Source organism: Bos mutus, chromosome 5 (genome assembly GCF_027580195.1).
Source record: "Bos mutus isolate GX-2022 chromosome 5, NWIPB_WYAK_1.1, whole genome shotgun sequence".
Lineage (NCBI taxonomy): Eukaryota > Metazoa > Chordata > Mammalia > Artiodactyla > Bovidae > Bos > Bos mutus.
Window position 1 is genome coordinate 45,137,362 of NC_091621.1, and position 25,716 is coordinate 45,163,077.

Here is a 25,716-nt window from a genome sequence, read left to right on the forward strand (position 1 = left end):
CGTTTCTGCTGTACAGCAAAGTGAATCCACTATGCATATACATATATCCTCTCTTTTTTTGGATTGCCTTTCCATCTAGGTCATTTGTTCTCTATGATTATATCTCTATTTCTGCTTTGCAAATAGGGTTATCTGTACCATTTTTCTGGATTCCATATATATGTGTTAATATACGATATCTGTTTTTCTGTTTGGTCAGTTTTAAATTTTGCCACAAGACAAATCTTGGCTCCCTGTCTGTCCCAACAATCTAGACGTTCTCAAAGATTTTCCATTCACCCGTGCATTGACCTGAGAAAAGCGTGACTTCAAAGGTTCATCTGCTGGAGATGGGGGACAGAGATGAATCCTCAGTATTACAAAATCCAATGAAGGTGACCGTGGGGTCCTGCCATCCATGCAAGGATGTCTTTCACTCAGCTCAAAGGTTACTTTGGGGTTCTTTGAAAGACACCGGGCCTCGGGTTCCAGGACATTGACCTCTATTTACAGAAGAGATTTTTCCTAAGAGGTAGATTCCCTTAGGAGAGAGAAACAGCATGAGTTGTATAAATTTATTGGTAAGATGAGGAAGCAGGGAAGAAAGGCCTGAACGAGGACAAGAATGCACATGCTGAGAGCACAAATCACTTCACCGACGGGCCAGTCAGCAGGGCTTCTCCTGGCTGTAGTCTGCAGGGACCATGCAAGGTAAATACAGCTAATGCCCAAGGGTTTCCCTAGAGCTGATGCTGATCTAAGAAGAGACAGTCCTTGCAGGTCTGTCAGGGGACCTGTAATTGTCTGTACCCAAGGAGAACATGGCCAAATAACTACCTAAACCAGGGCACAGAAGGGGAAGCAGGAGGACTGGGATTGCCCTTGAGACAAAAGCTTCATCTGTGAGGGGCTTACAGCCAGGAAAGGGTCAAGTCTTTATCCCTGGCAATTCTGCAGGAAGGGGAGGCTGCATTAAGAAGCCTCTAAGTATGGAGGCAGAAGGATGGGCTAGCATCCTGACTCTTCATTAAGAAAGACTAAGGCAGAGAATTGCGAGAGAGATGACAGTGGTGAATAAAAGCAAGGAGGAGGTGATGACAAATGTGATGGAGGAATATCCCTGAAAAAGGGAGTCCAGGAGAAACCAAAGCAAGCTGTCTGGACAGCTGTCTTTCACTTTATCTTGGGGTCTTCTTGGTGGGTGAGCTCAGAGCTGGGGTCTTTCCCAGCAGGTCCTTGATTTCACTTGTACTCCCCAACCTGGTTTTGGCCTCCCCGTGGGGGCTGCAGTTCCCACTGCCAGTGACACAGCCCCCCAGCAGGAAGCCATAGCCCCCGCCAACAGAGCTGGGCCGATAGCCATAGGTCCCACTGCCGCTGTACCCAAAGCCGGCTCCTGTGCCTGCAGTCCCGGCCATGGAGCTGCTGATGACGGCTGTGGAAGACAGAGGGAGGACTAATAAGTGTGTGTCCCAGGACAGGACTGACCCAAAGTCCTCTCCAGCCTCCCAGATCTAACTAGATTAAATGTGTCCCTCCTAAGTAATACTCCACATCAACTGGGGACTTGGCTTTAGTGACATATGCTCAATTCCTGAGCAGCTTGAGCACCAGGAGAATCAGCCCAGATCCCACAGGACCCCCAAGCCCAATGCCTTCTCATTCTTCGAACAAACAGGAGTAGCAGGGGCTTCCCCCCAAAGAGCAGATGACGCCTAAGCATCATGTAAACCAGCAAATCTTGCGTTTAACTTAAGACATTCTTAATTTTTTCCAAAGAATTTCCTGAGTGCTTGATACAGGTGAGTTTTTTCTGGCTTCTCTCAGGAGACCAGGCTGAATCCTTTGGGGCAGCATCTCAACTGCTTGTGCACGATGTTTCTGTGCACACCTGGGTCTCACTCCAGGTGAAGAGGTGCCCTTCTTCCTACTCACAGCTTCCGGCATGCAGCAAAGCCAGGATGGGGGGTGGCAGAAGAGCATGGGGCTGAGAGTCTTATGAGTGAGGTTTCTGGGGAAGGGGCCAGAAATGGGGAAGTGTGAAATGTCAGAATGTGATGGGAAGCTGACCCCATCAAGGAAGAGGCTGCAGGTCTCAGCACAGGAGGTGATTAGGACAATGTTGCTCTAGCAGGCAGAACCCAGGCTGTTCCATGGGGGTCCTGGTGGTAGGGGACCACTTCCTTTGTGTTCATTAATAGGCTAAAAATACTCTTTCAGGGGTGTGAAATACTCACATATGCTCACAGAATTGGTGTATTCTCCAGACATCCTGCAAGGGGACAAAGGCACAGGTGAATCTCCATCACATGGAATCTGAGTTACCCTCAGCCCAGCCTGCAACCATCAGCCAGGCTAGTGCGTTCTCCACAAGTCCTCCAGCTGGCCAGGTGGCATGAACTGCCCTGGGTGACTCTAAGCACCTCTCTCTGGTCTCTCCCCTTAGGAGATGTGTGAACTTGCAACCCTGGATCCCCTGTGGTAACACCACCTCCCAGGGGCCCTCCTGCTGTGCTTCCCATCAGCCCACTTCTTCATCCCTGTGGGGCTACTGTCTGAATAAATACAAGTGTAGAAATACTGGCATCAGGAGTTGCCACTAAGGAACTAACTTTATGACTTTAGGACCAATAAGTTCTCTTCTCTGGGTCTCATTCATAAAATAATGCTAGGTTAGAATGGGGATTTTCAAGTGTCAACACTTCATGTACTACCCTTTCAACTGTTGCTATGATCACATATAACTCATACTGTTATATGTTTAGTATTTTTCATTGACTGTCTTCTATGACAAAAAATGTATTTCTCTTAAAAGGAAGTTTTATATCAACAGGGTACATAGAAAAAGAGCATCACTGGACCAAAAAAAGACAAAAACAGTAGCAGTGGAAATAAATAAAACAAAAAAATTTTGGCTAGTTATTGTCTGCTCAGAGACTTTGAACCTAGGATCTACCATCTCTTTACTAATAGAGATATTTACAAGTGTCAGGTCAGTGTCATATATACAAGAGCACCACGCTGAAGCTTTCTCCTTGTTGTAGTCTGAAGATTGGAAAGAAAACCATAAAGGAAATCACCTCTTATTATCTGACAGGATGCTGTTTAAGGCTATGTTTGTAAGTGACCTAAAAAGTATCTCCAACCCCTCCAACAGCCTGCCACTCATACCTGGGAAATTAAGTCAGAGGATTCCAAAAGTCCTTCCAGCCCTAACATTCTGAGAGCCCTCCCATCACCTACCTGCACTCCTCGCCCTCCAGCAGCTTGCGGTAGGTGGCGATCTCGATGTCCAGAGCCAGCTTGGTGCTCATCAGCTCCTGGTACTCACACATCATTCTGGCCAGCTCCTCCTTGGCCTGGAGCAGGGCAGCCTCCAGCTCATCCAGCTTGGCCTGAGCATCCTTCAGGGCACAGTGGCCCCGCTGCTCAGCGTCAGTGATGGCCGTCTCCAGGTTGGAGCACTGAGGACCAGGAGGTGGCATTGCCCCCTGTGTTCTAAGGTACCCTTCCCTTCACTGCCCCCCTCCAAGTGCTTGCTGTGGTTGGACCATGCTCTATCCTGCCCACTTCCTAGAGCAAAGCCACATCCATGGAGTTAGTGTCCTGTCAACCTGGAACTGAGAGGCTTGTTATTCTCAGCCCCTTGGCTTTCTGAAAAGGCCTTTCCAATTATTCCAGGATTCAGGTGAGAGCTAAGTGTGGAAGGATGAGAACAGAGGCTCCATCTGAGGAAAGGAGTTCTGAGATGGAAGACCCTGAGAAGAAGGGACATGGGGGAAGCATGTGTGACTGACAGTTTACCCCTCCCTTGGGAGTGAGCCAGGAAACCCCAAAGCCCCTTCACCTGCTTCTTCACACTCTCAGTCTCTGAGCGCAGCCTTTGGATGAGCCGGGTCAGCTCTGCAATCTCATTCTTGGTGTGTTTGAGGTCATCCCCATGCCGACCGGCCACCAGCTGCAGCTCCTGGAACTAGGGTGAGAGGGGCCAACACAGGAACCTAAGCTCAGCCTAGCGGGCCGTGCCTTTGCCTGGGGAGTGTGGTAGAAATGGGTAGGGGTCCCCAGCTTCACAGGCCTATCAACAGCCTCCCGCTCAGACTTCTGTTCTTTGACTTGATTTATCTGCCTTCAGCAGAGATGATCTCACTGAAGGTTTTGGCCATAAGGACAGTCGAAAGTCTCACATCCTCTACGCTGCAGCTTTGCAACACACAACTTTGATTATGATACTCTTCTGCTGATAGCGCCTCAAAGTAAAGGTAAGATTCAAACAACTCCTAGCCTGGCATCAAGGTGCCTTGAGATCTGACTCTATTAGGCTCTTCAGGCTCAGTTCTTACTGCCCTCATCTATCACCTACCTGATTCCGCACCTCTGCCAAACAGTTTCAGGTTCCATAAGGAGCCCATGTGCTCTTAAATCTCTGAGTCTGTGCACGAGCCCCTCCCTCCTGCTAAAAAACCCTTCCCCATTCATCCTCTCTTTTCCCCGAATCAGGTCCAGCTCAGCCAGGGCAGACTCACTTTCTCCAGGAGGCCTTCACTGGTCCCTGCTTGGGTGCCCATCTGTGCCCATAGTCCCTGGCATGCCAGTCTGTAGATCTTACCACTCTGTACTGTGACCACACATTTCAATGTCTTTCCCATCAGACTCAGAATGACTGGGTGGCAGGGACCTTTAGTTTTATTTCTGAATTCCCAGTATCTAGCACAGAGTCTGGCTAGAAAAGGGGTCTGGTTGGTGAATGAATGAATTAATAAGTGAACCAAAGAGGGAGCTGATGAGCCACCAATCTATTTTTTCTGGGACTTCCTCCCCTTCATAGCTCAACTGAGTTCCAGGCTACTGGCAGTCTTGCTGGACATGGAGGCACATTTTGTGTGTATGGGAGTGCGGGGGTAGATTTGGTTATATCCTATCACCATGGGTCATGAATTTGGAGTCCTCTATTAGTTTGGGATTATTCCTGCATTTGATGTCATCCATTGAATAATCAACAGAGAGTACTCCATTTTTACCCCAGAATATGGTAATCTCCATCACTTACCAGCTAAATGACCTTGACAAGTGACATAAGGGGAACACAAAGAACATGTGACATTCAGAACTCCAGTGACTCTGCACTGCCTGTCTGTCTCCGAGGGGTTGGGCTTGCCAGTTGTCTAATATCTGGCTCCAGCATGGTCCTAGAGTCAGGATTCTTCTTAAAGATGCCAAGTTCCCTGGAAGGTACGGGGCACTTCTCACTGCGCTCCTGTGTTTTATCTTTGGTGCCAGGTCAGGTGGCCTTCTGCATCTCTGCACAGTAGCTCTCCTCACCAGGGCACTAAGTCCCTGATTCTGACACCAAGTCATCTCCTCCTGAGACAGGAGATTAAACTCCTGCCATTCAGCTCCCAAGGGATCCCAAGCCCTTCTCATAAATCCTCCTCAACCAGAGTCACCTCCTGACTTTCTGTCTAAGTGCTATGGAACATCAGACATGTAGATTCAGACCCAGCTCCATCACTTATCAGCTAAATGACCTTGGAAAGTTATTTAAACTCCTTGAACCCCACTTCTTCACCTTCAAGAGGGGAGTAATAGTAAGCATTCACAGTACTGTTTCTGGGATGACACTGATGCCATTCCTCTCAGTGAGTGCTTGCCCTGAGCTGGAGAAATCCTGGTGTGGGTAACCTCAAGAAAAAAATGAACCCACATTATGTTTATGCCTAATTCTTCTAGAAGGAATCTGGGATTAAGCACTGGTCACTGACAATCCAGAATGATTGGGCCACATAGCCATCCCTGATCCTGGCTGGAAGCTGGAATGTAGAAGGATATGGGGACTGGGGACTTGAGTTCGCACCTTTATCAAGAAGCCTTGGCCTGAGTTGTCTTCTAGGCCATGAAAGCCTCCCTTCCTCACACCCTTGCAGGTCAAATCTTTCTGCCCCTGAGGTAGCAAGGGGGCAGGGGGAGGGGCAAGATAAGGTCTCAAGAGTGTGGGTTTCCCTTGAGAAGGAACCTGATAAACCTCAAGGACAATTAGGAAGTCACCACTTTGATCTGAGAAACTAAATTATCTGAAGACTCATTTCCCCGCCTACAACCCAGGAGAGGAGTCAAGATGTAAGGGACTCAAACCTCCCCCTTTCTCCTCGGAGTTGGACTTGAATGAAAAGATAGGAATGACCTGATCTCAGATGAGACTCCATAATTTATTGTCATTAACAAAGGAGTTGAGATGCTAACTACTCACGTTTTCCTTCTTCCCAGAATTAGTTCAAAACTCTCTGCCTCTAAGGACATGGCTCCCTACTTGCCCCACCCAGACCTAGTTCCCTAACCTGTGTCTCCCCAAGGTTCGTGTTTCTGTGACACACTCATTTGCACTCAGCTGTGTGTTTTCTCTGATGGCTTCATGGTTCCTAAGGACAGAGCTGCCATCTCTTCCTTCTCTGGGGCTTCCCCAGCACCCTGGACAATGCTGTGCTCCTAGCGAGCATGTAGGCCATGGTGGGTCATGGGATGGACCAGAGGCCCCAGAACACATGACCTTGGAGAGTTGTGCAGCTCACCTTGGTCTGGTACAGCGCCTCGGCCTCCGCCTTGCTCTTGAGAGCAATGTCCTCATACTGGGCCCTGACCTCAGCAATGATGCTGTTCAGGTCCAGGTTCCGGTTGTTGTCCATGGACAGGATGACAGATGTGTCACTGATGTGGGACTGCATCTGAGCAATCTCCTGCAGGGGCAACAAGGAAGCTTGAAATGCCCTTTGTGAGCAGAAGAATGTGCCAAGGTGATGGGCCTGCCCCAGACCCATCCCCAGACCCTCCCAAATAGACGCAAGTTGTGGTCCCCAAAACCTCCAAGAATGGAGTTCACTGGTCCAGAGGTTCCAACACCACACCTAAAACTGCCGCATGGTTTTGAAGTAGCCCAAGAAGAAACCAGCCCCCATGACTGTCACCTGAGATCGGTCAGGAGTGCAGAAGGTGGAGGCGAGACAGCCTGGCCACCACACAAGGGACAGTAAGGACATTTGAGAGCCCGTGAATGGGCCAACAGGCTGAGGCTTGAAACCAGATGGTCACAGAGGCGGTAGAAAGGGTGTGAGACTTTCACCTCCATCCCTGGGGAGTCGTGCTTAGACCCGAGGAAATTTCCAAGCCGCAAAGAGAAGACAAGCAGAAGTGAGAATATGCTTGGCTGAGGGTCAGTGGGGACCCCTTAGGGCCCCATGGCTTCCTGAAGGATGTGAGAGGGGACAGCTGGTGGCCAGGCTGGAGTGGATGGCACACATCATTGGATGTACCCAGATTGGTGTCACTTGCTTTGCTCTACAAAACTCCCAGCATCCCAACACTGAAGATTCCCTGGGCTCTTAAAATTCCTGATGAGTTAGTAACCACTCATTCACACATCTGTCCTTCCAGACGACGGAGCCAGGATGGGTACAGGAACTGGGGGAGACTTACCCCCTCGTACAGGCACGTAAAGAACTTGATTTCTCTCTCCAGGGCATCCACCTTGGCCTGCAGCTCCACCTTGCTCATGTACGCTGCATCCACGTCCTAGGGGAATCCAGAGAGCCCCTGACATCGCCCTTCTTCAAGCCCAGACAGGGGTCTCCAAGGCGCTGGCCCCCCACACCCAGTTCAGTGACTAGCTGCCCCAGAAAATGGAGTCAAGACACAGGGGTCAAGAAGTGATCCCCACCTGAACTCACTGCAAGACCCTGAGCAGGTTCCTTATGCCTCCGGAACTCCTCTTGCCCCATCCAAGAATGGAATCTTTTTATTGCCTACTTTGTCTCAAAGAGAGTATGGGAGAGAGCCCTACCTCCCTATGGTCAGTCACACGGTGGTCAGAGCTGAAGGTGGCCAGAGACAGAGTTGGAAGGTGAACCTGCAGCCCTTCCCAAAGCATATGATGTTTCCCCAAGCCACCATGGGCGTGGCCTGGGAGTGACTGTCCACGTCTGCACTCCTGCCCATTTACACAAGACATAGGCCTGAACAAAGTGAAGTGCACTGGGTAAACATCAAGGTGTCCCCAAGCTGCAAATCCCTCCACCTTCTCCTGTGCCCTTCAGCTCCGGGCCCTTCTGCAGTGGGTAGAGACTCCAGTCTTTCCTCTGATTCACCTCCCTCACCCCCTACACTCCTCACCTCCTACACTCCTCACCCTGCTGGACCGAGGGACATGCATCGTGTCCTCACCTTCTTAAGCACCACAAATTCATTCTCAGCAGTTGTGCGCTTGTTTATTTCCTCCTCATACCTGCAGGAGAAGCATTACGATGAGAAGGGTGTGTGTGGGTGTGGGTGTGGGTGGGTGTGTTCTCATCATGAAAGAAGAGATGCGATGCCCATGTTATGTACCTTTTAATAGATATTATTTTACATTTTTGCAAATCTGCCCAACTCATTAGGACTATGTGGCCAGTGTCGTGGGCAGGGTTTGAAGCAACCTCCTCTTGGACCTGGGGACTGGATGGCTTGGGTCTAGATTTCCTCTGAAGCCTGGAGAGTGAAAAGGTTCTTCCTCCTCCCTCTCTGTCCAATTCACAGGAACACACCACTGCCCCTCTCTCAGTCATGATTCTTGTGTCACCCCAGCTGCCTGACACCCCTATCAATAACTTCACCCCATTGCCAAGTGTGAGTCCCAAGGCAGTCAGACTGTCCCCTGGGACAGGAGGAAGGAACATGGCCTAAATGTCCAGGATCTGAGGGAAGTGAAAGGAAGCCCGATGGAAAGTCCAGCCCCCTGCCCAGCTGGTAGGTTCCTCGGAACTTGGGGACAACTTGAACAAGTTTAGGACCTGAGAGGCTATGGTATGTACACCTGGGCTCTTGTGAATGGGGAGCAAGAGAGCCACAAACTAGGACAGCCTCCCCACTGCCCGAAATGCTGGCTGTCCCCTCTCTAACCCACTGCCGACCCAGAGAAGGCCCTGATCCTGTCTGGGCAGAGGATCTCAGGATGGGTCACTCTCACCTGAGCTCAGTGCCCCTGAGGCCAGAGGCATACATCTCAGTGACTGTGGGGAGAGCCCGGGCCCAGGAGGTGGTCAGCCTGGGCGCAGGGTTCCACTCACCTCTTCTTGTAGTCCTCCACCACATCACGCATGCTCCTCAGCTCTGAGTCCAGCCTCACCCGGTCCCCCGACAGCATCTCCAGCTGCTTCCGCAGGTTGCTGATGTAGCCCTCGAGGATGGGCTCCAGGTTGTTCTTACAGTTGTCCAGATCCTGCTGCTGCAGCAGCTCCCACTTGGTCCCCAGCACCTGGTTCTGCTGCTCCAGGAACCTCACCTGGAATCCAGCCAACCAATAGTCAATGGCAAGAAGCCAGGGAATTTTCTTTCCTGGACAGTAGCTGTGTTCCCTCACGTTACGTAGCCTCATCCCTCAGAAAATGACTCTCTTACCCCTTCCCACCCAGGTCCTTTGTCTGAATGCAGTTATCTTTTGGGGATCAGCCACTGACATCAGGAGGGGCCTCATTATCCTCGCTTGCCCCTCATCAAGATCTATCTCCTATGCACCTGTCCTTACCTGCCCAGACCAGTGTCGATGGTTAGCCTGATCCACCTTTCTTGGGTGAGTCCTTAGGCATGTAACCTGGCCATACTGGCCTTCACGCTCTTAGGGACCCCTTCTCTGGGTTTCTGGTGGCCTGGCCTGTGCTCTGCCTACTCTGTCTCCTCCATCACCGCCTCTCCCAGCCCAGCCAGAGGCCGATATCCAATTGATCTGGGGTCTCGAGCCCTCCCATGTTGCCTTCATTTCTGGCTGCCTATGACCTCAGAGGATTTCCCCAGGGGGAGAACCAGCCTTTTCAATTTGCAATCTACGAACATTCCACCATTCCCTTGCACAAAACCCTCCAGTGGTTCCACATCACCTACAGGGTCAAGCCCAAATTCCCTTCTTGTGCTTTTCCAATGTGCCAGTGCCTCTCCCACCATTCATCCAACACACAAACCCCAGTTCTCCCCACTCTTCAGACAAGTCCCATCAGGCTGCATGTGACTCTTCCCTCTCCTTAGGTTGCCTTTCTCCACCTCTGTCCGGCAAACTCCTACTTATGCATCACTGCCCTCCCTCACCGTCACCCGTGGTGAGCTTCCCCTGCTCCCCTAAGCTTGGGAAATGTTTATTTCCCCAAACCCTCCTACCCCTTTGCTCTTCAGTGGTCCTCAAACGTAAGAGTGTCTTGACATCACCAGGGGGCTTGTTAAAACACAGATTTCTGGGCCCCACTCCCAGAATTTGTAGTTCAGTAGGTATGAGGTGGAGCCTGAGAATGTGCATTTCCAACAAGTGCCAAGGTGATGCTGACCGATAGCGGCTCATGGACCCCTTTTGAGAACCGCTGTTCTCGCGTACCACTGATCCCCATCTGCCTTGCCTTATAGTTTAGGGTGTATTATAGGTTATGAGTCTGTCTTTCAACCAGAGTCTGAGCTGGTCTGGGTCCCATGAGAGGAGGAACTGGGCCTTAGAATTTCTAGATATCCTAAGCTGCCACAGACCTTGTCTTTCTCCAGGAATTCCCACCTTGTCGATGAAGGAGGCGAACTTGTTGTTCAGAGCCTTGATCTGCTCCCGCTCCTGGGCACACACTTTCTGGATCTCGGGGTCCAGCTCCACATTGAGGGGAGCCAAGAGGCTCTTGTTGACGATGACCTGGTGGATGCCCCCAGGTGGGCACAAGGATGGGCACATGGGCCCCAGGGCCACACTACCAAACATGCTGCCGGCAAAGCCGCTGGCTCGGCCTCGGCTAAACCCATAGGCCCCTGCCCGCCCACTGCCGCTGGCCATGTTGAAAGAGACGCTCCGGGCACACCCAAGGCTGTACAGGCTCCGGCTTCCAAAGCCCCCGCTGAGCCCTTTGCTCCCTCCCCTGTAGGAGGGTGAGCTGCTCCCAGAGAGGACAACTGAGCATCCACTGAAGGCCCCCTTGGCAGCAGCTCCCGACTTGTAGGTGAATTGGCGGCTCATGCTGGGGAGGCCAGCGAGCTGGAAAGAGATGCCAACACTTGGGTGAGATGTAGCTTACCAGCCTACGGTCTCAGATGCCTCCTTTATAGGGCTCAGGAGGGAGCCACTGCCCTAATTTGTGGGCTTAGTTTGCCCGGAGCAAATCATTTTTTCCCAGCAAAATCAGAGACACTGGGCAAATAACTTAAACCTCCCAGAGTGCTAGGCTTGCAAGCCTTGCTCCTGTAATTTGAGTCTTATCTAATTAACATGGGATAATTAGGCTGACTGAATTATCCCTAGAAAGATCTTGGGAAGTTTGTCACAGCCTCAAAATTGTCCTTCCCCAGGGCGTGGGACTGAGGGGACCAGACTGCGGGGGCGCAGAGGGGAGACCTTTAACTGACAGCAGCATCTGTGAGAGATTTCACGACTGTACCAGAATCAGATGGGCTGCACCCAGGACCCTGGCTAAGCTGCTTTTATGTGGTTAGAAAGAGGCTCCGCGGCCTGGCTTCCCAGGGTTCCCGGAGGCAGTCTCATGGCTGGCCTGGGCCATGGAAGATGAGCCCACCAGGAATCCAGGCCCAGTCCTCTGGTTGCAGGGCCCTCTGTGCCCTCCCAGGCTAGTCTCCTGCTCCTCTGTGCCAACCAGGCTGCCCTGCACACCTTTCGCTACACACACTGACTTTGTTCTGGACTATCCCATCACTGCCACCCTTAACCTTGAAGTCTGGTGGTATTGTCACCATTCACAGTGGCTCACACTGGTGCAGCGCTTTCCAGCATTAAAATAGCTCCTCATATACAGAAGCTCATTTAATTCACTAGACCTGGAGAGGAGCTGTGAGGGTCCACCTTCCACAAATGGAGAAACAGGAACTCATACGTTTGCTGTTATAGTTGAGGATCACATTTCATGAGCCTTTCTTTGTATGAGTCCCAGAGGAAACAAACACCAGGCCCTGGCCTTGAGAACTCTTTTGGCTGATCTTCTGACCCCACGTTCGAAGCTCTGCAGGCCTTATTTGTTTGTCCAGCCAGCCAGCCGTTCATGTGTTTGTTCATCCATCTGTCTGTTCATTTAACACACTTCTGTTGAGAGTTGACTCTGTCCCAGGTCTTAAACTAGGTTCTGGGGTCATAAATTAATAAGACAGAAACCTGGTTCACAATTCTAAGGGAGAGAGTAGACATTTGAATTGTATTAGATCCTTGATATTACCAAATTATATGACCCAAGAGTTTCACAATTCCCAATTCCAAATACATTCACAGTACATACTTTCCTCTGTAAAAATGCAATTGTTTCACTAGGCAAGTGCTCAAATGAACAGTTTGCCAATCCCTCTTTTCCATTTCTGTGCAGAGATTTTGGCCTTACTCTGCATTATAATATAACAGTATGATGCTTCTACAACTATTGTACCAAGCAATTGCCAAATTCAACCTCCTCTTCTTTTTTATACAAAAAAAAGCTATTTTCTATTTAAGAATAATCATTTTCTTGGACAGTCTCAATTTCACTATCAGCCATAGTCCTTAGCAATCTTTTCAGTCTTCTTTCCCTAGACACTAAGGTTTTTTCCTCTGCACTTCACAGCCGTGAAACAAGGCTGTGCTGTGATGAGGACATAGAGTGTCCTAGCCAGGAGCACTCCCTAATTGATTCCTTTCCATATGTCAGTGATTCAGACCCGTAGTGTCTCAGCAAAACTGTTCAATACAGACTGCTGTCGTGGGCCTTGAGCTCATTCCCTAAGGGCTAAAAGCAAGTATTCGCACTCAGAAGGCAGTGCAGTGTCCCCCTACATGGCCTTGACTTCCCCTCTCCCCCACTGGCCTTCTCTCCTTGGGAACCTGCCACAGAGATACCCTGGAAAACCTTCTCTGATCACATCCCAGTCTAGCCACTCCTCTCTGGCCAGCTTCCCCAAACTGTACCGATTATCTATGCTAACTCCCTGTCTCTACCTGTGTTCCAGGTGTGTGCCAATCCTCCCAAACAGCCAGAAAGTTTCCTGAGGACAAGATCCAAATCCCATCTTCCCTCTACTCCTCTTTAGTTACCTCGCAGAACTGGGGTGGAGGAAGGGTTCCCAGGAAGCCATGGAGGAGACAAAGAGATGCTTCAGTGACCCTTGAAAGCATTTCTCCTAAGGACAGGATCCTCAGTACCTACCTTTAAATCTCTCCTAAGTGGCTTTTCAAATAGTGGGTCCCTTGCATTTCATATCCTGGCCCTGCCCTCACCTGGGGAATCAATGTCCACTGAACCCTTATCTAATTTTCATGCAGTTACTAAGTCAGTCCCATTTCCCACAGAGGGGCAGTGCTACCACGAGCCTTTGCTCAAGCCTCTGGGGCATGTATCTCTGAGGAATCAGCCCAAAGAAAGCACAAAGCCAATCCTCATCACCCTCATGAGCATTAAAATCATGTTGTAAAAGAATATTTAAGTATTTCTTATCCAGAAAGATGGAGCAGACAGACTTTCTTCTGACACTGCTCTAGCAGGAGAAATGGTGTGAACTCACTCCACTTACCACAACTAGAAACCTGGACATGACAGATATAATAAATATAGGAAGATCTTAAAGGTGGAGAGAAGAAAGTACAGCAACTAGGGGCTTCAGGAGCTAAGGACGATGGGATTAATGTATCAGTTCAGTCACTCAGTCATGTCTAACTCTTTGCAACCCCATGAATCGCAGCACACCAGGCCTCCCTGTCCATCACCAACTCCCGGAGTTCACTCAGACTCACCTCCATCAAGTCGGTGATGCCATCCAGCCATCTCATCCTCTGTCATCCCCTTTTCCTCCTGCCCCCAATCCCTCCCAGCATCAGAGTCTTTTCCAATGAGTAAACACTACCATATATAAAATAGATAACCTACAAGGACCTATTCCTATTGTGTAGCACAGGGAACTATACCCAATATTTTGTAATAACCTATAGGATCAAAGAATCTGAAGAGAATGTATGTGTGCATGTATAACTGCATCTGTGTGCTGTACACCTGAAACTAACACAACATGCAAATCAGCTATACTTCAGTTTAAAAAAGAAAACAAACTCAGAGAACTAAAAGAAGAAATTCAAGTCATATGGAGTGTATTCTCTGATCACAAGGAATAAAACCGGAAATAAAACATTTTTTTAATTTTTAAAAAACAAGATTTCAGGAATTCCCTGGCGGTCCAGTGGTTAAGACTGTGTGCTCTCACAACCGAGAGCCCAGGTTCAATACCTGGTTGGGGAACTAGGATCCTACAAGCTGCACACTGTGGCCAAAAAAAAAAAATTGTAAAAAAACAAAATTTTTTCCAAACACTTAGAAACTAAACAATTTACATCTAAATAACTCATGGGTCAAAAAAGAAGTCTCAAGGGAAATTTTTTAAAAACTTATTTCCAAATGAGGTCATATTCAGAAGTACTGAGTGTTAAGACTTCAATATAACTTTTTTGAGGAAACAATTCAACCCATAACAGAGATCAAAAGCACAATCTATCAAACAAAACCCTCAAGTTAAGTTTCACACTTTAGACAAAAATTGACTCATAAGACAATAGACTTAAAACGTAAACCTAAAAACCTTTTGGAGAAAATCTTCAGTATGCAGGACTATGGATATCTGGAGAAAACTATAATTTGAAAAGATACATGCACCCCAGTGTTCACTGTAGCACTATTTACAATAGCCAAGACATGGAAGCAACCTCAATGTCCATCAACAGAAGATATGCAGTGGAATATTACTCAGCCACAAAAAGGAATGAAATAATGCCATTTGCAGCAACATGATGGACCTAAAGATTGTCATGCTGAGCAAAGTAAGTCAGACAAAGACAGACATATATATATGATATCACTACATGTGGAATCTTAAAAAGTGATACAAATGAGCTTATCTACAAAACAGAAATAGTCACAGATGTAGAAAACAAACTTACAGTTACCTGGGGGAGTAGTGGGGAGGGATAAATTGGGAGACTGGGATTGACATATACAGACTACTATATACAAAATAGATCACTAGCAAGGACCTATTGTATAGCACAGGAAACTCTGCTCAATACTCTGTGATGACCTGTATGAGAAAAGAATCTTGAAAAAAGTGTATATATGTATAACTGATTCACTTTGTTGTACACCTAAAGTTAACACAAAATTGTAAATCAACAATATTCCAACTTAAAAAAAAACCTTTTTAAAGACTTTTAAGAAGAGAATAGCAATGCAAAAGGAAAAATATGCATATGAAAAGGTTTCTTCAATAAGACATAATTGCTAATTCAAACAAGGGGATATTGCTTCACCACCAAATTAAAAAATATTGATTATTTGGTACTGGCCAGGATAAAGTGACAAGGACTTTCTTGTAGAATGTCACTACTTTTTGGAGGACAGTTGAGCATTATAAATTAGGAATTTTAGAAAGACGTTGTGTTTGAGCAAATATTCTTTTCCTACTTTGAGAAATTTATTATTCATTTTTGGGAAAAAAGGAAGTATGGCAAAAGATGTTTGGTGGTGGTTTAGTAGCTAAGTCGTGTTGGGCTCTTTGCAACTTCATGGACTGTAGCCCATGGACTGAGGAGCCTGGTGGGCTACAGTCCATGGGATCACAAAGATTACAACAGGACAGAGTGACTGAGCATGGATACACACCAGTGAACCACAGTCATGATTCAACTGTACTCAATAAACCTCACAATACCTCCAGAACTGAAAATTCCTAAAACTCGCCTGTGTCCTGTTTCATTATTTTACTTTCAGAAAAGAACTCTCCAAAGTACAAATTCCTTCCACCATTGGCTTTTCCTAGTTAAGGAAAAGAACATCTAATCCTTGCCTTAATTCTCATTCTTTTTCCAGTCGAGGCTCATCCTACTCAGTGTGTGTGTGTGTGTGTGTGTGTGTGTCCAATTGCTAAGTTTTGTCTGACCCTTTGCAACCCCATAGAGCCCACCAGGCTCCTCTGTCCAGAGGATTCTCCAAGCAAGAATACTGGAGTAGGTTGCCATTTCCTTCTCCAGGGGATCTTCCTGACCAGATAGCAATGACTAATAGCTCCTGGCTACTCACTTCTGCCAAGGCTTGACATTAAACACACATCACATGCTATGAGTTGCAAATGAAGTTTATTGTGCAGACACCAAGACCACAACACTTTAGCTGCAAAGCCAACAAGAGAGTTATATACACAGAAGCATGTTTCCCTGGGGGCACCACCAGGGAAAAGGCACAGGCACAGATGGGGTGATCAACAGAATACCCTTTGGGAGAAGGACCACTGAAAGGGCAACTGCAAGAAGGGGCAGGGAATGGGGCGGGGCTGGAAGCTCAAACCTAAACAATGCAGACTCTTCCCCTTGGGACAGAGGGTGTTACTGGCTCCAGTTGATTGGTTATGGGCATCTCTTTGCCCCACAATGCCGTGAGAGGTGGATCACAAGATCTGACTTGCTGTCAGTTAGATGTACAGAGACAGGCATTCTGGAGGGGGAGGGTCAAGGACGGACTCTATCCTTATCTGAATGAGAAGGTCACACTGGAACTGCCACCTTCACAAGAGCCAGAACCACCCCTCTCAGAGCCATAACCACCCCCTCCAGAGCTGGACCCTCCTCTGGCACCGCCTCCAGAGCTGTGTTTCCCTCCAGAACTGTATCCTCCTCCTGAACTAGAGCCTCCTCGAGAGCCACCTCCCGAGCCATAGCTCCCTCCACCGCCACTTCTGGAACCAGATCGTCTGCCTCCAGAGCTGTAACTGCTGCTTCCAGAGCTGAATCCTCCTCCATAACTGGACCCTCTACCTCCAGAACCATAACCTCCAAAGCCAGCCCTGGAGGCCACGCTTGAAGAAATGCTGCTGCTCGTCACAGCTGCAGAGAGACAGACAGCATTATACCTCAGTGCCAACTGCCTCGGCGCCTCTGCCCCACTCCACCCCCAGGACAGGACCACTCCCCCGCCCCCTGCACTTACACACAGTCACGTTGCTGCTGAGGTCTCCAGACATCCTGCCAGAGAGAGAGAAAAGATAACTCTAGGCAGAGCACTTAGGTACTCTGCATACGTGGTTTTACAACTTCCACCTATAACCACCCATGTCAGCCTCAAAACTCAGCCACCACGGCCTCACACAGCCCACTTTCTTTGGTGCTGCGGATCATGGAGATGGGGATGGGCCCCATGTTTCCACAGTCTGGCATCCCAAGTCATCTCAATTTCTTGCTCTGATAAAACTGATCGAAAGCAAATTCACTTCTGAACTGGGAACCCATTGTTTTATTTAAATCCATCTTAGGGAGTCTGATATGCAGAATCCAAGCCACACCAGAAATTCTCAAATGAAGACTGTTCTGTCAACATTCAAATCAGAGAGAACTGCGACTCTGTACAGCCTCCCTGCCCTGCACCCACACCGCCCTCCCCTGCTTCATCTGAATTCATTCCCACATCATCTTGCAAGCTGGGGAGAGGAGGCCCGGCCTCCAGACAGGTACCCAGCAGCAGCCCGAGCAAAGCCAAAGCCACTCCTTCTCTGTAATACTGGCTCTCTGGTGGACCGAGGAGCTTTTGCCGTCTAATTGCTTCAGCCAGACTGAATCACCAGGGGTACTGAGGACACTGACAAGGGTCTTAGACCACAGAGGAAGGAAAGGCTCCCTTCCGGAGGTTAACACATGGCTCTGTAGTTCACTCAAGAAACCTGCAAAGAGCTAGATCTGGTGCCTGCTCCTTGGGCATGCCCCAGCCAGGCGGCACCTTCCAACCCACGACATCCCACGCTGCTTCACAAGGTGGAAGGAGAAGACGCCACACACCCTGCAGACCCAGAGATGATGTTTCAGATCGTTGAGAACTAATCTTTGTTCACACCATCAGTTTTCCCTTTCAGAAAAGAGAAAGATTAATTTACTGCTTCATTTAATTTAAAATTTAACCTGCCTTGTTAGTCGTTCCACACTGATAAGCCTACAGCTGCACACTGCTGCTCTATGTCCTGAATCTCTCCAGGGAGGTCAGCTCTCAGCTGTCAGAAGGCCTTGCCCCTGCCCCTGCTTTCTCTGCCTCCACCTCCAGCCCTGGCTCCAGGAGAGGAGAAGGTAGACCAGGGTACCCTCTGGCCTCCTGGGGCCCCTCACCTGCACTCCTCGCCCTCCAGCAGCTTGCGGTAGGTGGCAATCTCCACATCCAGGGACAGCTTGGTGTTCATCAGGTCCTGGTAGTCACGCAGCAGCCGGGCCAGGTCCTCGCGGGCTTTTTGAAGAGCCTCTTCCAGATCATTCAGCTTGCTCTGGGCGTCTTTGAGGGCATTCTCTCCCCGCTGCTCAGCATCTGCAATGGAGTCTTGTACATTCTTACACTAGGAGAGAAGGAGAAAAGGTTTCTGTTGGGACAGGAAGTGCAATCTGTCTTGGCAGAGGAGGAGAGGGAGGGAGCAAGGATGTGCAGGGTGTGAGAAGCCAGAATCACTGGCCCTGGAAGTGTGTCACCAGAGAGTTAATGCAAGTTACAAGCAACTTGCTAAGACTTGCTGCTGTCTCTGAGCCTCTGTCTTCCCAAGTCCCTTTTAACTGGACCCTTAACCCTTTCCCCATCATGACCTTTGATGCTCACAATCTAGGACCAGAGTCATTACCCTATTTTACAGTTGCAGCTGCAAACACTGATGTGAATGGCTTCATAGAACTTCTGTTGCTTGTGGAGTCAGTTCTCTGCCCCACATTACCTCTTCCAGAGCTAATGTCCAAACCTGGCCAACCCCCTGCAGCACTCCCTGCCCCTGTATCACACAGCCAGCTGTGCAAAGAGGTACAAATGGGAGGTGACGCCTGTGATCTTTGGTAAACCATGACCTCTAGCTTCGTAAGCCACTGTTCCATTTCTCCCATGAAAGCAATCAAAAAGTTAACACAATTCTTTCCCTGCACTTAATCCCTACTTGAGAATGAGCCTTAAAAGTGAAAGCAAAAGCTGCTCAGTCCTGTCCTACTCTTTGTGACCCCATGGACTATACAGTCCATAGAATTCTCCAGCAGATCTTCCCAACCCAGGGATTGAACCCAGGTCTTCCACATTGCAGGCAGATTCTTTACCTGCTGAGCCACAAGGGAAGACCAAGAATACTGGAGTGGGTAGCCTATCCCTTCTCCAACAGATCTTCCCAACCCAGGAATCGAACTGGGGTCTCCTGCATTGCAGGTGGATTCTTTACCTACTGAGCTATCAGGAAAGCCCCAAGAATGTCTCTTGATCACTCTAAAATTGTTCTAAGTCTTAATTATGTCAAGCCCAAGGTTTTTGTGATCAACATACACTATATTAGAATTTCTCTCTTTCTCTCTCTCACATACACACACACACACACACACACCTGCACACCTGCACACCACCTCCCACCCCACCCTGAGCTGCACTCAGCCAGGAGAACTGCAGCCATCCTAGGGCGTACACCCCACCTGCTTCTTCACTTGCGCGATCTCGCCTTGCAGCCTCTGGATCATGCGGTTCAGCTCGCTGATCTCCATCTTGACCTCCTTCAGGCTGTCTCCATGCTTTCCAGCAGTTATCCTGAGCTCCTCATACTGCACGGAAAGAGGAGGAGAGTTATCTAATCAGGGAGGGTCAACCAAGCTGAATGTCATGTCTGCATTTGTGGGAGATGGGGGACCAGTGCCATACTTGACTGAGGGCATTTGGGGTACTATAAACACTCTTTCTTGGGAATGATGCCCAATTTTCACTAGACAAAACCACCAGTAACTTTACTGTACACTTACTGGCTGGGCTGGAACACAGCTCATTAGAAAGAGCTGCGGCTCTCCCTGCCCACCCAGAACTTGCCTTGCTGTGGTACACTGCCTCGGCCTCGGCCTTGCTCCTCTGGGCAATCTCCTCATACTGGGCCCGGACCTCAGTGATAATGCTGTCCAAGTCCAGGCTGCGGTTGTTGTCCATGGACAGGATGACGGTGGTGTCGGTGACACTCTGTTGCATCTGGGACAGCTCCTGCAACACAGGGAAGGTCTGGCCACGACGTCCCTGCCCACAGCCACAGGCAGTGAGGAGGGATTCCCCTCCCCCGGTGTCAGGGAAATGCAGAATCTCAGACTAACTATGTACTGGGTGGGGTGTAAAGTGATATAGCCACCATTCCCAGTCAGGTAGTACTGAGAATTACGGCCGGGGTGGGGGGGTCTGCATTTCTGAGCCTCCTAGTTTATGCAGCTTAATAAGTGCCCCCAGAAAGAAGCCAGTTGATGGCAAATGCCTTAAATTGTACTTCCTGTTGCAGAAGTCATGTGTGTGCACTTGGGCAGGGAAGCGGGGAGTACATTATATTTTGACCTCTGAAATATATTGGATATAAGAAGAGAAGCAGGGTGAGTCTTTTCCTAAGGGGAGCTGGAGTGAGGGAATTTGTCCTAATAGAGCATTACTTCCTGTGACATCAGAGGAGAAAGTTCTTCTCCTCCAAGACCTATACCAAAGAAGCTCCCAGTGGCCTAGACATTGATCAGTTGAAGTCAGCCACCCATGAACCCCACCCACAGCCCCCTTTCCCAGTGGGAGAGGACTTCCTTTGAGGGGAAGGGTAGGTAGCAAGGGTCCATTTAAGAGCAGCCTACTTACTGCATCAAAGAGCATTTTTGTGAACTCCACGTCCTGTCTCAGCAAGTCCACCTTGGCCTGCAGCTCCACCTTGTTCGTGTAGGCATGGTCCACATCCTTCAGGGAAGGTCAGGGTCTCTGGTGAAGCTCACAGCCCCCCCATTCCCACCTTGCAGTGCTTTGTGTATGGGCCCTGCCCTGCGGTCTCTCTGCCACTCCTCCACCCAGTCCCTGTCAGCTGCTCTCCAAAATCCCAGGCACCGCAGACAATCCACAACCCCACAGGACCTCATCTGGCATGAAGTCCACAGTGCATCTCTGCAGGGGGCTACATGCCCACGTCACTGCTCACACTCCCCCAGGACCATCAGAGCTCTGATGGGACCGAGCTTTGTCAACCATTCTCTCCTTCCTGCTTGGTATGCTCTGTGTTTCCACCAAAAAGCATAACAGCCTCTGTGGCTTTTAACAGTCAGTCCCCAACTCTCCCATCCTATCTATCCATCCCACCTCTTCTGGATTTCACACCAAAGCCTCTGCAGAAACCAGGCTGAGAACACACGCTTCTGCCTTCAGGCTCAAACCTTTGTCAGCCCAACTGACTACACCTTTAAGTAGGCAATCTAAGGAAGTCCCATGCCTTCCTCGGCCCTTTAGAAAAAAAATCAAGTGCTTTCTATGGTCATAGCTTTCAAGACTCAATACAGTCTTTGAGTACGTAATTATGGGAAATGCCCTAGCAAAAGCGCAGAAATTGCCTGAAGCTTGAACTACAGAGACACCTTTATTTCCATGAGAACCAGCCATGGACATGCTTCACCCTTTCCTGGCTGGTGCTTTTTTCACTCAGAGGTGTGCTCCAGCTTGTCCATCTGGGCACAATGGGCTCTGATGCATCCTCACTCCCACCCCAACCATGACATTCTCTCACTCACCTTTTTAAGTGTCACAAACTCGTTCTCAGCAGCTGTGCGCTTGTTGACTTCATCCTCATACCTGTTGGTACCCAAGGACACTGCAGTTAGATTAGTACTAGTTTGTTTCCCGTTTTTTTTTTTTTTCCTACTGGATTCACCCAAAATACTCCATTTCCTGGGACTATTAAAAAATACTTTTGTCTAAATTGAAATGATGAACCCAGATGAGGATGCTTTTCTATAAATTAACCATCAAACTTGTCAAAAACATGATCTCTAAAGCCCTAAATGTCTTCCTCCCAAACAATCAGCAACGATACAGAAGGCTCTCCCCTTTATCCCCACAAATGCAACTGGGAGATGAGTGGTTTTCTGGGGCAATGACTGGATGGGCTCAAATCAAGGTTTATCTCCACCCAGTTTTCACTCTGCCACTTACTTCTTCTTAAAATCTTCAACAAGATCCTGCATGTTGTTCAGCTCTGACTCTTGTAACATTCTTTCTGAATAAAGCTTGTCCAAATGACTCTGCAGTTGGCTGATGTACCCCTGGAAGAGGGGTTCCAGGTTGGTGGTACGGGTGCCCACATTGATTTGTTGTAGCAGTTCCCATTTGGTCTGCAGCACCTGATTCTGCTGCTCCAGGAACCGCACCTGCGGGGACCAGAAGGAAAGCACATGAGCTCTGGGTTGTCCTTCCGACCGACAGGCCAGGGTCAGCTCTGATTCTCCTTCAGGAGATAGGGAAAACCACGTGGCTTCATCCTCCCCAGCTGCATGCCGGATCATGCTGGGCAGAGCTTCTGAGCTCTCTGCCTCCACACTTGGAAAGTTCTGTAGGCTCCTAAATGTTACATCCGGCACTCTCCACGCAGAGCACTCTTTTTCCTACTTTCCCATCCACTATTTTGTTTGCAGGTGCTTTCAAAACTCCAGGCCATCTCCCTCCCTGATCTACTTGAATTTCCAATAAAGGTCCCATAAATTCTGGGGAAAACCAAAAGCAAGCTTTCACTGGCACTGTTCCTAAGGGCTATGAGTATAAGGGCAGGGCTCCTCCATCTGATTTTTAAGAGCCTTGTAAATTTTTTAGACAGGTTTCTCTGCCTTGAAATGGGAGAGAACCCTATCACACTCCAAAGTGACATCAATTAAAAACTTTGTGGTTTATAAAACTAAGAAAGCTTCTCCTGAAGGCAGAAGTTCATTCATTCCTAAATAGATATTTCAGGCTTAGCTTCCTAGAATTTAATAGAGCAATAACTTCTAGGGAAGGAAGAACAGTCTCAGAAGATGTTTTACCAACCCCCTCTAAAACACTTGGCTTGAAATAGTCCATTTCTTGTCTGTGTCAGGTTTTTACTGATTTTCAGAATTTTCCATTAGTATTGTTTGTTTAGGCTGAGACAGTAAAGCCAATGTCACAATTAATTCCCAACCGCAGACTATTATGGAAATGGCACCCATGAAGCTTGCATCTTTCCCCTGTGGATACTGCCAATTACCCAGGACAGTGTGACTGCACTTGCTGCTGCTGCTGCTGCTAAGTCGCTTCAGTCGTGTCCGACTCTGTGCGACCCCATAGACAGCAGCCCATCAGGCTCCCCTGTCCCTGGGATTCTCCAGTGTTCTTATAAGCAAGAACACTGGAGTGGGTTGCCGTTTCCTTCTCCAATGCATGAAAGTGAAAAGTGAAAGTGAAGTTGCTCAGTCATGCCCGACTCTTAGCAACCCCATGGACTACAGCCCACCAGGCTCCTCAGTCCATGGGATTTTCCAGGCAAGAGTACTGGAGTGGAGTGCCATTGCCTTCTCCAGACTGCACCTATGGCTTATTAAAAAATGAATCTTTATCATTTGCTTTTCAGTTAGCACTGAAAGAAGCAGGGCATCCTGAGCCTTAGATGAAGCCAGCTTCTCATGACTCACCTTGTCGATGAAAGTGGCAAATTTGTTGTTGAGAGCTTTGATCTGCTCCCGCTCCTGAGACTTCACGTTCTGTATCTCCGGGTCAACTTTCACATTGAGAGGCTGCAGGAGGCTCTGGTTGATAGACACTTCGTGGATACCTCCACCAGGGAATCCTCCAGGGCCGAAGCCACCAGGACCCCCAAAGCCACCAGGACCCCCCAAACCTCCAAAGCCACCACCACCTCCAAAGCGGCCTCCACCAAAACTGCCTCCTCCAACGCCGAGGCCGCCTCCAAAGCCACCTCCTCTGCCACCAAATCCTCCATAGGAGCCAAAGCTTCCACCTCCTCCAGCCACGCTAATGGAGGTGCTCCTGGACCCTCCAAGGTTAACGAGACTCCGACTGCTGAAGCCACCTCCGCCGAATCCGCCTCCGCCAAAGCCCCCGCCGCCACCGCCATGGCGGCTCAAGCAGGAGAAGCTGGTTCCTGATAGCCGGCTTCGACCGGGGACCACGGCCGAGCCGCTACTGAAGCCCCGGAATCCTCCTCCACCTCCTCCTCTTCCTCGAGACTGGTAGGAGATCTGACAGCTCATGATGCCTTTGCCCGGAGAGGGAAGTTGCAGGTTCCCGAGAGGAGTTCCGATGGGAGACTCAGCGCTGCTGTTGGAAGACTGTCATGGTCCCCTTTTATACCTGCCAACTAGGTGGTGGTGTGCATGGGTGTGGGCCCATGTATGCAAGAGTTTGGTCTGCCTGGAAGCTACTCCTGGTGAGTGATTATCAAGCTAATAGCCATTTAAAAATCTATTAATCAGCTCCCTCCCAGAACTTGTTTTCATTGCAAACTTCTGTTTATCTGAGCATCTGTGACACCATTTAATTTTTGTAAAATCATCAAAAGAGGAGGTCAGGATGAGTTTCTCAGTCTGGGAAAAAAAAGGGCATTCTGCAGAATGCTGCTCCCTGCTCTGGACCAATCCAAGGGAGGCCAGCTGCCCCTAGGGCCTCTGGAGGCTCGCCACCCAGTTCTGCTGATGGAAGAGATGACGGGCTTAGAAACTTCGGAGGCTCCTCAATACTAGCCTCAGTGTTCCCCCTTGCTTTTTCTTCTGTGCCAGGAAGAGTCTCAACAAGGGATTTTTCAGAGCATGAATGCCATGTGGGGAAACATGCAACCTGTCACAGAAAGGAGTTGACCAAGGATGCTTCAAAAAAGTTGTCAGTTTTAGGGCTTCCCTGGTGGTCCAGTGGTTGAGATTTCACCTTCTAATGCAGGGGGTGAGGGTTTGATCCCCTCTTGAGGAGCTGAGATACCACATGCCTCATGGCCAAAAAGCCAGAACGTAAACAACAGAAGCAATACCACAACAAATTCAATAAAGACTTTGAAATTTAAAAAAAAGAAGAGAATAAAGAAAAAAAAAGTTGTCAGTTTGCAAAATATCTTGACTGTTCCCTTCCCATACCACACCAGGACTCCACAGTAGCCAGTCACTGAGAAGAGGAGAATTTTCCTTCCTGTAACCAGGTCTTTATAACTATCAACTCCATGATTTTTCTACATGAAAACCCAGAGAATGAAGGCCTTCAGAGAAGTTCCTCTGTCCCTGGGTCTGTCTAACTCTAGGTACACAACAAAAGATGGCAATCATAGGCTTTATGCAACTCCAAGTTCCAAGTGTACATTGATTCAGCCATTTAGTAATCATGTATTACTTGGTGATCATGCTAAGCAGTTTGGAAGCTGGACTCTTCAATGATACCCAGAGGTGAATGAACATCAGAAGACCCATCAAGTCACCGAGTACACAGAGTCTCCATGCTTAAACTCAACCAAGGTCCTTCTTTGGTCTATGTGACCATATACATGGGAGATGCAGTATGCAGTACTAGAATGGAACTTAATGTCAAACATTCTGGATTTGAGTCCCCAGTTTTTCCATTTACTGGCTCTGTGACTTTGAATTAAATGCTGTTTCTGTATTCTTACCTATAAAGTGGGAAGTTCATCCGAACTGTTTTGAAAACCATGACACACGATACAAGTGTTAGGTCTCATTACTATTTTGGGTGACGCATAGATACCTTCTTTTCCTTTCACCCTTAGCATCTTATTCTCCCTTCTGATGACTATGACTGTGCACCTCCACAACCATGCCACAAGTTACAGATTTCCCTAGGATTTCTCAGATCCTAGGGCAGAGTTAGCATTAAGAAAATGTAATAAACATACACTTTGAGACTAAGTCCCAGTTTCATTGTATTTGAGTTAAATGACCTTGGATAATTCATA

At 48.7% G+C, this 25,716-nt stretch overlaps 2 protein-coding genes across 2 annotated transcripts; both read right to left on the reverse strand.

Moving 5' to 3' along the window:
- Nucleotides 1-1,157: 1,157 nt before the first annotated feature.
- Nucleotides 1,158-10,981, reverse strand: LOC102269962 (keratin, type II cytoskeletal 73). The gene is made up of 9 exons (XM_005906999.2): nucleotides 10,535-10,981; nucleotides 9,072-9,286; nucleotides 8,191-8,251; nucleotides 7,447-7,542; nucleotides 6,546-6,710; nucleotides 3,827-3,952; nucleotides 3,223-3,443; nucleotides 2,217-2,251; nucleotides 1,158-1,414 (listed from the first exon to the last, which is right to left on the reverse strand). The coding sequence occupies exons 1-9, from the start codon at nucleotides 10,979-10,981 to the stop codon at nucleotides 1,158-1,160; spliced, it is 1,623 nt and encodes a 540-aa protein (XP_005907061.1).
- A 5,294-nt stretch (nucleotides 10,982-16,275) lies between these two features.
- Nucleotides 16,276-24,016, reverse strand: KRT2 (keratin 2). Its single transcript, XM_005907000.3, has 9 exons — nucleotides 23,438-24,016; nucleotides 21,948-22,162; nucleotides 21,527-21,587; nucleotides 20,613-20,708; nucleotides 19,824-19,988; nucleotides 19,439-19,564; nucleotides 18,122-18,342; nucleotides 16,959-16,993; nucleotides 16,276-16,855 (listed from the first exon to the last, which is right to left on the reverse strand). Exons 1-9 carry the CDS (start codon nucleotides 24,014-24,016, stop codon nucleotides 16,500-16,502), a joined length of 1,854 nt encoding a protein of 617 aa, XP_005907062.2. The 3' UTR covers nucleotides 16,276-16,499.
- Between the last annotated feature and the right edge of the window lie 1,700 nt (nucleotides 24,017-25,716).

Coding starts and splice junctions, on each gene's coding strand:
- KRT2 (XM_005907000.3), bottom strand. CDS start 24,016: ATGAGCTGTCAGATCTCCTACCAGTCTCGAGGAAGAGGAGGAGGTGGA. Junction 19,989..20,612: donor CAAAAATGCTCTTTGATGCA/GTAAGTAGGCTG, acceptor CCTGTGTTGCAG/GAGCTGTCCCAGATGCAACA. Junction 16,856..16,958: donor CAGCAGCAACGTGACTGTGT/GTAAGTGCAGGG, acceptor GTCTCTCTGCAG/CTGTGACGAGCAGCAGCATT.
- LOC102269962 (XM_005906999.2), bottom strand. CDS start 10,981: ATGAGCCGCCAATTCACCTACAAGTCGGGAGCTGCTGCCAAGGGGGCC. Junction 8,252..9,071: donor GTGGAGGACTACAAGAAGAG/GTGAGTGGAACC, acceptor CTTCTCCTGCAG/GTATGAGGAGGAAATAAACA. Junction 6,711..7,446: donor TTACGTGCCTGTACGAGGGG/GTAAGTCTCCCC, acceptor TTGCCCCTGCAG/GAGATTGCTCAGATGCAGTC.